Below are 13220 nucleotides of genomic sequence, written 5' to 3'. Positions count from 1 at the left end.
ATTATTAAATTAGGAATAAGCTAAGGCATAACACACAATAACTTTTGTTTGTAAACATATTTTCAGAGTTTCCTATGAGAGAGAGTTAGATGACTAGACCTAGATCTCACTCACTCTCATTAAAATATCAAAAACATGTTTACAAAACAAAAGTTATTGTGCTTTGGGCATAAGAAAGAGAACATACGTAATTTGACAAATTTGGTTTTGTTAAAAGTTTTTCAAAAATTTGTCGAAAGGATGTTCTTTATCAATTTGGCAAAAGTTTGCTCAATTTTATTAGGGCAGCAAGTATCTTTTTTTTTCAAATTATTAATAAGATTCAGTTGATTTAGAAAAATATTCTTTTGAGAAACTTTAACAAACAAATGGCAAATGTTTGTTTGGTTCTTTTTCACAAAATTGGGAAATTTAATAAGAAAAGGTTAAAAAAATCAATAAATAATTATAAGAAATTGTAAAATGATGTGTGATATTTTTTAAAGAGCCTAACTTGTAAAATTACTTCAATTTTAATTTAGTTAATTTTAATTTTTCTTCCTGTGAAACTTCCGTGGAACGGTGCGGAAATTTTAATAGGATCACCGATGACTTTTGTCATTCACTGCTGAATCGCATTCTTGGAATTAAACAGGTATAATTCAGTAATTTCTAATTTAAGAATAGATAGTAAAAGAAATCTCTTTTATTTTCATTAAACAAAGTCATTTTTACGATTTAAATTTTTATTAAATTAATTAAAATATGTTTTAAAGATATTGTAAATTGGAAATTAAAAAACTGACAAAACTGAATCGAGTAAAAATAAATTTATATTCAGAAAAAAATTATTAAAAAAGCATTCTGAAAGAACGATGTATATTTCTGAGAAACACATAAATTTTTTTTATGTTTATATGAAGATGGTGCAAAAAACAGCTGTCAAGACTTTTGAAAAGGTTAAATTTGACGTTTCCATGTCATACACTGAGAGAAATCCGAAAAAGTCAAAATAACATTGCGGAAATGTTAATTTTACCCTGCAGTATTGATCCGAAATCGGTGTAAATATTAAACTTTTGAGGTGTGTTATGGATTAAAGTTACCCTTTTTTTCATGTTAAGTTTACCCTTAAAAAGGTGTAAAATTAACATTAAAAAATGTTGATATATTTTTACACCCGAAAAGTGTTAAAGTTGTGACGAAAAAAAGTTAATCGTAGCCTCTTTTTTTCTCAGTAGTGTAGGGAAATCTGTTACGGATCTGTTTTCGCGATTTCCATTGCATTTCCGTGGATAATGTTTCAAGGCCTCTACACATTGGGAACAATTTTCGTCCAAAAATTGCTTTTTTCAAAGAAATAGCCCGTAATGCTATAGGGAGAAATGTCAAAATTCTGTCAAAATTACAATTTTTGACATAAGTTTTCAATGTGAATAGGCTCTTATTCTTTCAGGAAAAGATTCCCTGGAACGCCGCGGAAATTTTATAGGGTAAAAGATGACTTTTGTCATTCCCTGCAGAATCTCATTTTCCGAATTGACTAGAATTAATTTTGAAAGAATGTTGTGGGGAATACAAAATATTTTCTTTTCTATTTGCATTAAGATGGAGTAACTAGCAGCTGTCACATCAAATTAAATTCCCGTCAAATAATTTCATCAGATATTTTTAAGTTTTCTGCAGAAAATATCTACACCTCTGCCGAAAATCTGTCGAGAAATCTGTAGATATTCCAACGAATTTTATTTGGGTTTGGGACAAAATTCGTCAGAAATTTTTACAGATTTTCTGACGAATCCTGGTGCATACTCTGACGAATTTCTGTAGATATTTTGCCGATTTTCTGTAGATTTTTCTACATTCCAGACTTTCCAGACAGCTTTGTCAGAAAAGATGGAATATTTTTCACTGAAGTTTGCATAATTCAATAGAGTTATTCTTGGTAATATCAGAGTGTTTATATAAAATGAAGAATTCTGCGACGCCGTGTTATAAGTAGAGAATAGTGAAGTGATATCTTTAAACACAGTGTCGACCTAAATTTCGTGTTTTTGTATCATTCCATGGGCGATTTTTAAGAAAATAGAATTTTTGCTTAAATCTTTTTACTCATCTAGAATGTTTAATCGGTAATGCTTGTTAAGCAGAGCATACCATTTTCCTTGTAACTTCTACAGTTTCTTGATAAATCAACAATATTTTTGTTGAGACAATGGAGACTATGCAGATTTCCTATGCAGAAATTCTGCCGCGAGTCTGCAGATTTTCGGAAGAATTTCTGCCGAAAATCTACAGATTTTCAGGCAGAAATTCTGCCGAAAATCTACAGATCTCCTTTGAATGTACTAGAATATACCGTTACAATTAAAAAAACCTCCGAGTAAAATCGACAGGTAGAGCAATTATTTGACGGGTAGTTTAAAATTTGACGTTTTCGTGTCATAGAAAACTGCTAGGGAATCGTTTCCATCGTTACGTAGAAAGTTCCTTTTCCTTCCTGGGAAAATTCCGAGGAACGACACAGAAATTTCTTATAGGTTCACTGATGACTTTTGTCATCAGCTGCAGAATCCCATTCTCGAGAATTCTCATGTGAGAACCCCTTGCAAAAATTTTTATTACTCAAATATCGAAGCCATTATCGAAGATATGCACTTAAAAAAAACATAAATAATTCAACAAAGTGTCTCCAAACATTGCTACTCTGTCACGTTTTTCATTTTCCCAAGACTTTCAAAAGAATCTTGAACTAAAATAAATTCTTTGATTGATCTGAATTCCAAGTTCAAAATGGAAAAGGATTTTATTGAACTTACCAAGTTGAGCTTGATTGAATTTGGATTTAAAATTGAATAGTGTCCATTTTGGTCCAGAAGTTTATTCAGCAGAATGCATAACTTTAGTTAATGGAATTTCAAGTCACGCTTGTGGAAAATTCTTGCTGTTCAAGTAGATTTAATAATACAAACCGCATTTCGTGCAATAATGATGGGAATAGTTGTGGCAATATTCGTGTCAGGTACTGTTGCACATACTGAGGTTATCCAGTGGTGATTGCTTCCCCCCAGAGATGCCTGGAAAACGTGATTGTGGCCTAATGTCCGACATCCTCACACGGATACTTCCTTGGTAAACTTGGATCTGTCGTTGAGATCGAGAATTAACTTCGATGAATCCGTGGATTTGTTTTGTTTGCCACCCCTCTCTGACCCAGAAGATTCCTCCTCATCTTCCCCATCTCCCACCTCTTCAGCTGCCTCACTGCAATCCTCATGTACTTCATTGGTATCCCCTGGACGACATGATGTCTTGTCCTCAGAGTTTGGTGAATTGGGTGAATCAGTCTGTCCATGTTTCGCACTATTTGTTGTACTCCTGGAACAATTACTCACGCCTTCGCGACATTTGCAGTTCTCATCCTCACAGCCACAAACTCCAGCATCGTCTGCCGCTGGAACGTGCCCAGAATTTCCAGCTGGATTGTGCCTCAATGTTGGTGATTCTGTGACACTGTCTGAGCTGCACATGCACTCCAGCTGTAGCTCAGCAAAGTCCAGGTCGCAACTCTTTGTGTCCACATCGATACTGAGGTTCTCCATGCCATTGATATTGGGACGCTTTGGGGGACGGGGATTTGGAGGCGCTGCCGCCAGTGTTGGGCACTTTTCCAGGCACTTCCGCAACTTCTTCAGGCTCTCCTTGTCCTCGTCATCTGTAATCACAATCCTTGCTCCACCATTGCTCTCATGGTGCCAGTGATTGTCCCCCACGCTGAGTGTATTCGTTGCCTTATCTGCATGACCCGCCCCCAAGGCTCTCACCATCTGTCCAGGAGGGCGCAGGGTTGGCGGTTGAGGACACCTCAGTGACTCCAGGAGAGTGGCTATCGTAGTAACAGCAACTCCACGTGGTGGAGCTCTCTCCTGCACAAGCTGCAACTCCATACACAGGTGTTTGATCTCCTCCAGAGCTTCTTGCTCCGTCAGACGACCCTCATGAGCTGTTGAGAGAAATATGATACAGCACTTGAGACAAATAGCCCCAAGCTCCTCAATGGATGTATTCTTTCAATTGAATTTTCCCGTGTCGGTTTATTTGGAACACGCGCAGGGGAAACAGAATCTCATGGGGATTGAATTTCTGAGAGAAAGAATGTGGTTTTGCGTAGCAAAATTCACAAAGTTCTCTTTTAGGTCAACCAATTGAATAAATGTCGAAATTGATGCCTAAGTTGGACCTGTAGGGGAATTCTGTAATTTTCGTGGCATTGTCACGCGTGAGTTCGAAACCTGACAATGCCATTCGAGCTTTTTTTGTCATATCATATGAGTTCGAAAATGCAATTCTTTGAATTTTTAATGAAATCTCTTTACTTGATGATTTTATGAAAATACAGTACATCTTGGTTAATTTGTTTAACAAAAGTTGAAGAGTTGAAATGGCAATGTCACGGCTGCATAATCGCATTTCCGAAAAAGCTCTCCTAAAATTCGAACCCAATTTGTCATATGGCATTGTCAGAGCGTTACAGAATTCCCCTTCTGATTTAGCTTCACAAAAACTCTACACAGTAAAAACTATTTTATAAAAATATTCGTAAATGTTTGTGAATTCCTTTGGGGGAGTTACAAAATGCTCGTAAATCGTATAACCCACAAACAAGTTCGTAAAAGTTTGTACTTTTCACAAACATTGTTCGTAACTTGATCACTTGACGAGAGTTTTTTGTACTTTTCAAATATTTGTTCGTAAATGTTCGGAAACACGGTAAACACACAAAAAATGTTCGTAAAAATTTGTAATTTGTTCGTAAATGTTCGTAAAATGTTCGTCAGGCAAATTTTACGATCATTTTTGTGTGTTTACGAACATTTACGAACAAATGTTTGTAAAAGTCCATCTATTTGTATGTAAAATTTTTCATCTTTCGGTAAAAAAACTTTACCGACATAAAGGGATAATGAAAACGTTCTCAGTAAAAACAACTACTGACTTTAGGAGGTAGGGTAAAGTGGTACAAGTTGGAAAACAACTCTATGGCAGAGTTGAATTAACTCTACAAATATCGATGTAATTGTTACTCTTTTTCGTTGTAAATTTTAGTAAATAGAGTTGAAACAACTCTTCGTGAGAGTTGAATTAATTATCGCATCGATGTAATAATTACTCTTTTTCGATGTAATTTTTCATCTCGACTGAAGTATATGCTTAAGTGTTTTCGTTTTAAGAATATACTTCAGTCAAGAAGATTTTCGTGTGACAAAGTTCATATGGAACATCAACTAGAAATATGCCTAACAGTGTTTCATGAAGACGTGAGTGCATCATACGTGATATTTATCTCGGAATATAGGGAACTTGAGATCAAGAAAATATTAATAAAGAAAATGATAAAATAAAAAAACATAAAATTGCATAATTTATCTATTTTGGGATTTGAAAGTGTTATTTTAACTCCAAAAAAGATTTTTTTAACTCTTAGAACGAGTTATTTTAACTCTCAAAACGAGTTATTTTCAGTTTTAAAAAGTTATTTACACTTTTTTGTCATGTAAATTTTAGGAAAAAAAGTTAAAACAACTCTTCCGAATATTATACCTATATAGAAATAAAATCAACTCTAGAATATAGTTAATCGAAAATCACAACGAAAAAGAGTCAATTCAACATCGATTCGAGTAAGTTTTATTCGATTATTTTTCTGAGTGTACGTACAAGTTAGACAATAATTGTACAAGTTGGACAGGGCAGTTTTTCTTGATAAATTTAGAAAGATAAAGTGCCCTCGAGTCGACCTGTTCCTCGACTGGACCGGTGGTCAATATTTTATTGTTTGATGGTGAATTTATATATAATTGTCACTGATTCGTATTTATTTATGGAATAATTGACCTATTAATGTTAGATCACATGTCAAATATTAGTGCAAATATAAATAAATTGAATAAATATCTCTACCGGTCGAATTGAGGAACCGGTCGACTTGAGGGCACTTTACCTTACTTCATTTTATTTGTATATTTTTTATGCATTAGTTTTATAATTTGGTTCCTTGTACTTAAAAACAAATTTTGTACTGTATTTATCAAGAAAAAAGCCATGTCCGACTTGTACCGGCGAATTGTCCAACTTGTAACACTATGTCCAACTTATATCACTTTACCCTATGTGTCTCAGCATGAAGAAAAAAATTTCGTGAATATTTTTTATATCCTTTTCAGAATTTAATCAAAATAAAATATCATTTCAATTCCTTAAATTTGGGAAAGAAAAACTTGTATAACATTTCTAAATTCCCGAGAAATTCTTTCCACAAGCATTTTTACTCAGAAATTCTCTCTATTTTATTTTCTAAAAATATCCAGTATTTTAAGAGAAACATTTTTCACCAACTTTTAATTACTTTCTACCCACAAAATATTTGATACAGGGGATTCCTTAAAGATGTTTGTTTCAAGCATTAAACTTTTAGAACAATTTACCAGCTATTTTTCCACGAAATGGAATCTAGATCATGATGAGAGATTTCCTAAAAAAATTCTTCAAAAGTTCAGTATATTATTCTACCTATGTTTAAAGCTTCAGTGGTAAAGTCAAGAGTAAAGCTTCCCAATTGACGTGGCTTGCTTCTGGTCTAAGGTGGTAATATATTAAACAGGATGCAATTTTATAATTAAAGTACAATCAATTTAATATAAATTCATTGAACTTGATAAATACAGTACAAAATTTGTTCTTAAGCACAAGTAAACAAATTATAAAACTAAAGCATTAAAAATATACAAATAAAAATGAAGTACTAAATTTATCAAGACAAAAATCCCTGTCCAAATTGTACCATTGTCCAACTTGTACCACTATCCAACTTGTACCACTTTACCATATTTATTTGCAAATGAATTTGTAATAAGCGCCTGAATTAATAATGTCCCTCCCAGGACACTGGAGATGTTAAGTTACTTAGTGCTGCTATTTCAATAAATACCGAATATGTTTCTTACCACATGACTGTTCTCAAGACCTTCTGCATTATCGACTTTTCGTTGTGGTAGTTCCTGCCTTGACTATGTCCCCCATTTCTCGCCGTATTCTAAAACTACCAAACAGTCGTGACAGGAACCAATACAAGAAAAAGTTTATAATGCAAAAGCACTTGAGAACAGTGAAGAGCTAAAAAACACGTTCATTTTCTTTGAAATAGCACCAAAAAAATTAAATCCCAAAGTATTTCGATATCGATCTTTTGGGAAGTATAAAAGAGATAAAAAAATAAAATAGATAAAAGATAGAATAATTAACGGTCCTTTAAAAACTTTGTTCTAAATCACTCCCTCATCTTATAATCCAGGTTAAATTTCAAATAAATAAAGAATATCAGAATTTTCAGTATTTAGTTATTAAGATGGATAGATATAGATTTAAAAAAAGGGAGTGTAGGGTGGAATCACCAGTTCTCGCCAGTGCCCCACTTCTCGCCACTTACATTGAAATCACTATTTTTCGCAATTTATGAAATAAATGAGTCGCAATTTTTTTGTATTGTTTCTGCTTCTATGCATAGAATCGAAAAATAATAATTATTCGTTTTGGATTCACAATTTTGATCACTTTTTAGAGCAATATTTTAAGCAAGTGCATCGAATCCAACATCTCTTACCAAATGTACTAAGTGTCGTCAAATTTTCATCAAGCAAAAAATACCTATTTGGGTAAATAATTTGTCTATTGAATATTTAATTGCACTTGTGGAATACATAAAATTTGTATTTAGTCAATTAATATTTCATTTTATATTATTTTTGTATAAAAATGAGGCATGGCGAGAAGTGGTAATATTCTGGAATTGATTTTACCACCTGTCGCCATATCTTTTCAATAGGCGACGCTAACTTCACTTCGTACATTCTCAGTTGTCAAATCTGCATTGTTTACTTTCTGCAAAAGCCCCATAATTTGATTTCTCAAATAAAAGTGAAGAAAAATCATTTAAAGAGAGTAATAATAAAGTGATCACAAGGAAAGAGAAATGGTGAATGTATTCTTTTCATAGCATTGCCTAAAATAACCGAGTGTGGTTCTTTTCAAGTGGGTGGCGAGAAGTGGTTACAAATTTTACAAAACTGGCGAAAAGTGGTAAAAAGTGGCGACGAAATGGTTATTTTTGCATTATTAATAAAAATCAGTTTTTTAAGTAGTCCAGCGTTATGTTCTAGGATTATTGTTTTCACGTATCTAGAGCCAATACATCTAAGTAACTTTGTGTCAAATTTGACTTATCTTGTAACAAGGATTCAAAAGTTATGATTAAATGAATTTAATTTTTTCCTAAACATGGCGATAGCCGGTTATTCCACCCTACTTGAGTTCGCAGGTGATCAGACATCTAGGCTCTTTTGAGCCCCTTAGTCTACCCGACAATCTCAACTCCAAGTCTGTTAAAAAAAAATCCATAATTGAATTGTAGAGAATCTTATGTCTTTATTACGATGAGACCCTACACAATCTTTTCTTTTATAAAATTATTTTTACTAATTTAATATCAGTTGCATGGAATGAAAACAGTTTCATATTACTACGTGTTTAACTGTTTCCAAATTCCAATATCATCATTTCCAGTAAATTCCGAATAAATCCTTTGTACAAGAAATGTCTGACTTGAAAAATAGAACTAGTCAATCTAATTTCTTGTAAAAGTAAATTAATTTTATAATTTTCTTTTTTTTTATTAAATAAAGGTAAAGCGCTAAAAAGTATTTATTCGTTATTGATTCGTAAGAAATTAATTCATTTCATATTAGTTAGTTATTGATATACTAAAATACTTGCTATGATTACTTTCTCCCAAGCGACAGACCTTAACTATTTTCTTTTGGTAATAGACTTAAAGGCTCCGCCTAGAGACAAATAGTCCACGCCCTTTCTTTCAAAGTTACTAGGGTAAGTGTGCCAAATTCCGGCATAGTTGCATGCAAGTGCCAACGTCTAAAGTTTGAAGTGTAATATTCTTAAGGCAAATTGATTTTTTTTGTCACTTTTTTTTAAGGAGTGTTGCTTAACCCTTTAATGACGGGATACTTTTTGCGGACCGAAAATCGGCAAACCGTTAAACAAAATCAGTAAAATGTCTTACATCTGACCTTAGATAATCCAAGAAAATCTGATTTGGTGTATTTTTTGTCTCTGTGAATGACAGAGACAAGAATAGCCAAAAAAATTCAGTAATTTTTCTGACGATATCAATGACTGATAATTTTCACTATAATGAAGAATATTATGTTTGAGTATTGTAGTTTCTTTTACCAAAACGGCTTTGCTTTAAAAAAATTAGAAGTATAAAAAAATAATTAAAATCAATTTTTAATATGAGAATTTAAAAATTCGCCATTTTTGAACTTAAAAATTTACTATATAGAAAATAGCTGGAGACTTGCAAAAAATATCCTAGATTCATTCAACCTTCTACTTTGCAATTACGTACAAACATAAGATAAAAAACTATCTTCAGGTATAGTCAGGAAAAAATATTTTCTTTATGGGACACCGGAGTTCCAATCGTCCTTAAAGGGTAAAAACTTTGTAAACAGATGATTGTCTTTATTTTCTCTAAACTCATTCTTAATACATTTTAAAATGAATAAAAATGTAGACAGTTTTGGTGGCCTATTCCGGCCAGATTCATTATAATAGTTTCATGCCCTTCCGGAATTCTTCCAATGTCTATTTCACATCATCCCGTTCACCGAAGCTACATTTTTTCTTGTTTTTCTGCGTTGTACAATCTCTAAACTATGCAAAAACTAAAAGTTCATAGAAATTTGAGGAACAAAAAAACTGGCCGATATTGCAAGCTGGTCGAAATTTAGTCCACTTACCCTATTATTTACTGAGAAACAAACAAAAAACAGTATTTATTACAGTTTCGGAATGAATTTAATATGAATTTCTAAATGAAATGGTAAATTGTATTCGCATCATATTATATTGAATTCATTTGCTCAATGATTTATGAATAATTACGAAAATTAAAATGAATACAGAATTTGATTTATAGCAATTTCCAATTCAATTAATGTATCATTTTCAAATAAATAATAGTCTGGAAATTTCCAGTAAATCGAGCTTTATGCAGTGACTCTGGGGTTAATTAATTCAATTAGTGCATCAGTGAAAGGATCTTTTCAGGAGATTCAGTGATGCAGAACATGGACTTTTTTCTGCTCTGGTGAGAATTTGTGGGGATATTTTTTTTTTTTTGGAGACATGGGTGAACTTACCTGCATGGAGAGCAAGCTGGGCAGTTGATGATGTAGCTGTACTAGCATTGGCGAGGGTTCTCCCTTGGGAGCGACATATAAATTTCGCACCTGACGGCTTAGTTCCCAGTCCAATTGAATCCTCAGGCTTTCCACCGCCTCTGAACACAAGATACACCTGTCAGGAGGAAAATATTTATGCCATTAGGGCAAGTGAGATGAGAGTGCGCTGGATCAGTTCAGTAGCAGATAGTAGAGATTATTGGGTTAAAAGGTGCGACTCCCACAAGGTGTAAGATTTTCCCATGAAACAAGGGGAGTGCTAATATAATGCCAAGAAGCTTCTTCCGCCCCTAATTATACTCTCAGGGCATATTTTTCTCAAAACGATGAAACAATTTGCGGATGAACGAATACTGTTGACATCTCACCGAGTAAAAGTTTGGTGCACACTCTCCATCAAGGAGTTTGTTACGTCTCAACAAATTAAATATAACATTGTGCAACTTAGTGGAAATATGTTGTTCACATGTTTTCACTCTTTTCTCGTTAAAATTCGACTTTAAGAAATAAATTTTCTCAACACAACTTCTTATCCCTTTTCTCAATGACTTTAGACAGCTAAAAGTTGAAAACATCTTCGAAAAAGCTTTTCAATGAGTAACTTTCATCATCTCAGGAACTTAATATATGATATAAGCAATTTTATAAAGAGCAAACAACGCACAATATCTTCAGTCTTCCATTAAGTTCACTGATGTTAAATTCCATGATTAATTACTAAATTCAAGTGATTCATGATTGAAGATAAAATAATTATAAAAATCCTACCCAGTTACGGTTAAAGACTCAGACTAACTAAAAACCTCTACTATCTATGCTTTAATATTTGCCATAATAGATTAGGAGCCACCAGTGTCGCTTTAAGATTACCCAAGAAGCGCAACGTAGCTAGAGGTACAACACACAATATTGTCGCGAAGACGTTATTATTACGTTATAATTACTACGCCAGCAAGTGGGCTAAAATCTCACCGGTAAAAATAAAAGGATCAAATTGATCTAAATTTGATTCTGTTGAAAAGGATGGATCAAATTTCGAACTATGAATGCACATTTCTCATAATAGGACATATGAATTTGATACATCCTTTGCAAAAGGATCAATTTGATCCTTTTATTTTTATCAGCGTTTCCTTCTTGACAACAATCAAAGTGAATGTAAGTTCAGTTTCTAAGCACAGACACTCACCAGAAAGACGTCCTGTTATAAAAAAAATAAGCTTACAATATAATGTCCAATGTCAATTAAATTAGTAAATTGCACAATGAAGTGACGGTTACGAAAAATAATGACGTGTACGCAAACATTTGCAACTTCTCACGGAAAATGATGTTTAAGTTTTAAGATTTTACTTCTCGAAAACTAGTGCTAATTGCATCGCGAAAGTAATCCGTAGTAACCCGTAAGTCTGCCGAGGCCATAACGTCGTGAAGAATACCCAGTAAAAAAAAGATTAAAAGGATAATCGATGGTTAGCTTTTTACCAAGATTATTATTGTAAAGTAACTCAAATATGTATTTCAGCAAAACGCATAATCTGCAAATGTGTAATTTAAATGTTGTGTAATGTTAAACTGTGTAACCAACTTCGAATGATTGCACAGTTGTGTACATTTTCTTACATATTTCGTGTAAAAACTGTGTTTCACTCAAAATATGTACACATTTCACAGCTTTCAGACAAAATGTGTACAAATTATACAAATGTGTATTAGTACACGCGATTACATTTTTATATAAAATTTACAGGGAAAATCATGGTAAAGTAGCTGAATTTTTTTTTACTGTGTAGCTTTTGCTACTTGGGCATAAAAATACCATTCAGAATTGAATCAGTTAACTAAATTTTATTTGTTGGTTCGATGGATTTTTGTAGACTTATTCAAGCTTCAACGTTTTTAGTTTGTAAATTTAGGAGCTGCTGGATGAGTTTGAGAATCTCAAAAATTTTGAAGATAACCCAGATAACCTTAAAAACTTAATAGAAGACATTTTCCTTATTGCATGTTATTACGGGTTTGAAACTAAATGTTTAACTTAGTTCTCGAACATATCGAAATGTTTAATGACAAGAAATTTTACTCATCTTTTGAAACCTAATGGAGCATTTGCCCTTAATATCCAATCCTCAGTAAAAGATTTCCCAAAAATCTTTCGTTAAAAGAAATTGAGGAAATTAAGCCATAAGGCTAAACCTCCTACGGGCTTCAGACTATATGCGGTTTTTAAATAATATGCTTAGATCAGTTTTTGAAGGTCTCAATATTCGAAATGAAAAATAATTTTATTAGTTTATTGGATTCTAATAACTCATGTACCCTTTTATTCAATTCTAAGTCAAAATTCTTTTTAAAAAATCATACCTTCAAATTGTAAAAGGTAAGCCTTATGGCTCACACGGGCTTCAGACATAAGGCTTACCCATATGGCTTAACTGCTCTGATTTTTGGTTAATCACGACTTTTTGCAAAAATTTAATTTAGGATTGAATTAGGGTAACTGTGCCAAATTTCGGCATAGTTGCGTGATAGCGCCAATGTCTCAAGTTTGAAATGTAATATTTTAAATACAAATTGATTTTTTTATTCTTTCTTTTTAAGGAGTGTTGCTTGGGACTTTATACGCAGTTTATCATCTTCATTTTCACTCAAATCATTCTTATTCCATTTTAAAGAAATAAAAATGTGGACACAGCTTTGGTGACCTATTTCGGCCACCTTCATTCTTAAAGTTCCTTGCCTTCCCAGAATTTTTCCAGTGTCTTTTTCACATTATCTCGTGCGTCGAAACGACATTTTTGTAATTTTTTTTTGCATTGTATGATCTCTGGAGTACGCAAAAACTAAAATTCATCAAAATTCGAGGAACAATAAAAGTGCCCGAAATTGCAAGCCGGCCGGAATTTTGCACACTTTCCCTAT

General features: G+C 33.0%; 1 protein-coding gene across 1 annotated transcript in view; it reads right to left on the bottom strand.

Moving 5' to 3' along the window:
• Nucleotides 1-346: 346 nt before the first annotated feature.
• The window catches only part of LOC129800666 (uncharacterized), a 169806-nt gene continuing 156932 nt past the window's right edge, over nucleotides 347-13220 (bottom strand). Inside the window, exons 13-14 of the mRNA XM_055845234.1 lie at nucleotides 10257-10413; nucleotides 347-3982 (exon numbers count right to left, since the gene is read on the bottom strand). Coding sequence (XP_055701209.1) covers nucleotides 3093-3982; nucleotides 10257-10413 — 1047 coding nt within the window. The 3' untranslated portion in view covers nucleotides 347-3092. The remainder of the gene's footprint in view (nucleotides 3983-10256; nucleotides 10414-13220) is intronic.

Source organism: Phlebotomus papatasi, chromosome 2 (assembly GCF_024763615.1).
Source record: "Phlebotomus papatasi isolate M1 chromosome 2, Ppap_2.1, whole genome shotgun sequence".
Classification (NCBI taxonomy): domain Eukaryota; kingdom Metazoa; phylum Arthropoda; class Insecta; order Diptera; family Psychodidae; genus Phlebotomus; species Phlebotomus papatasi.
The sequence above is the reverse complement of the archived record's forward strand: the minus strand, read 5'-3'. Positions and strand labels throughout refer to the sequence as shown.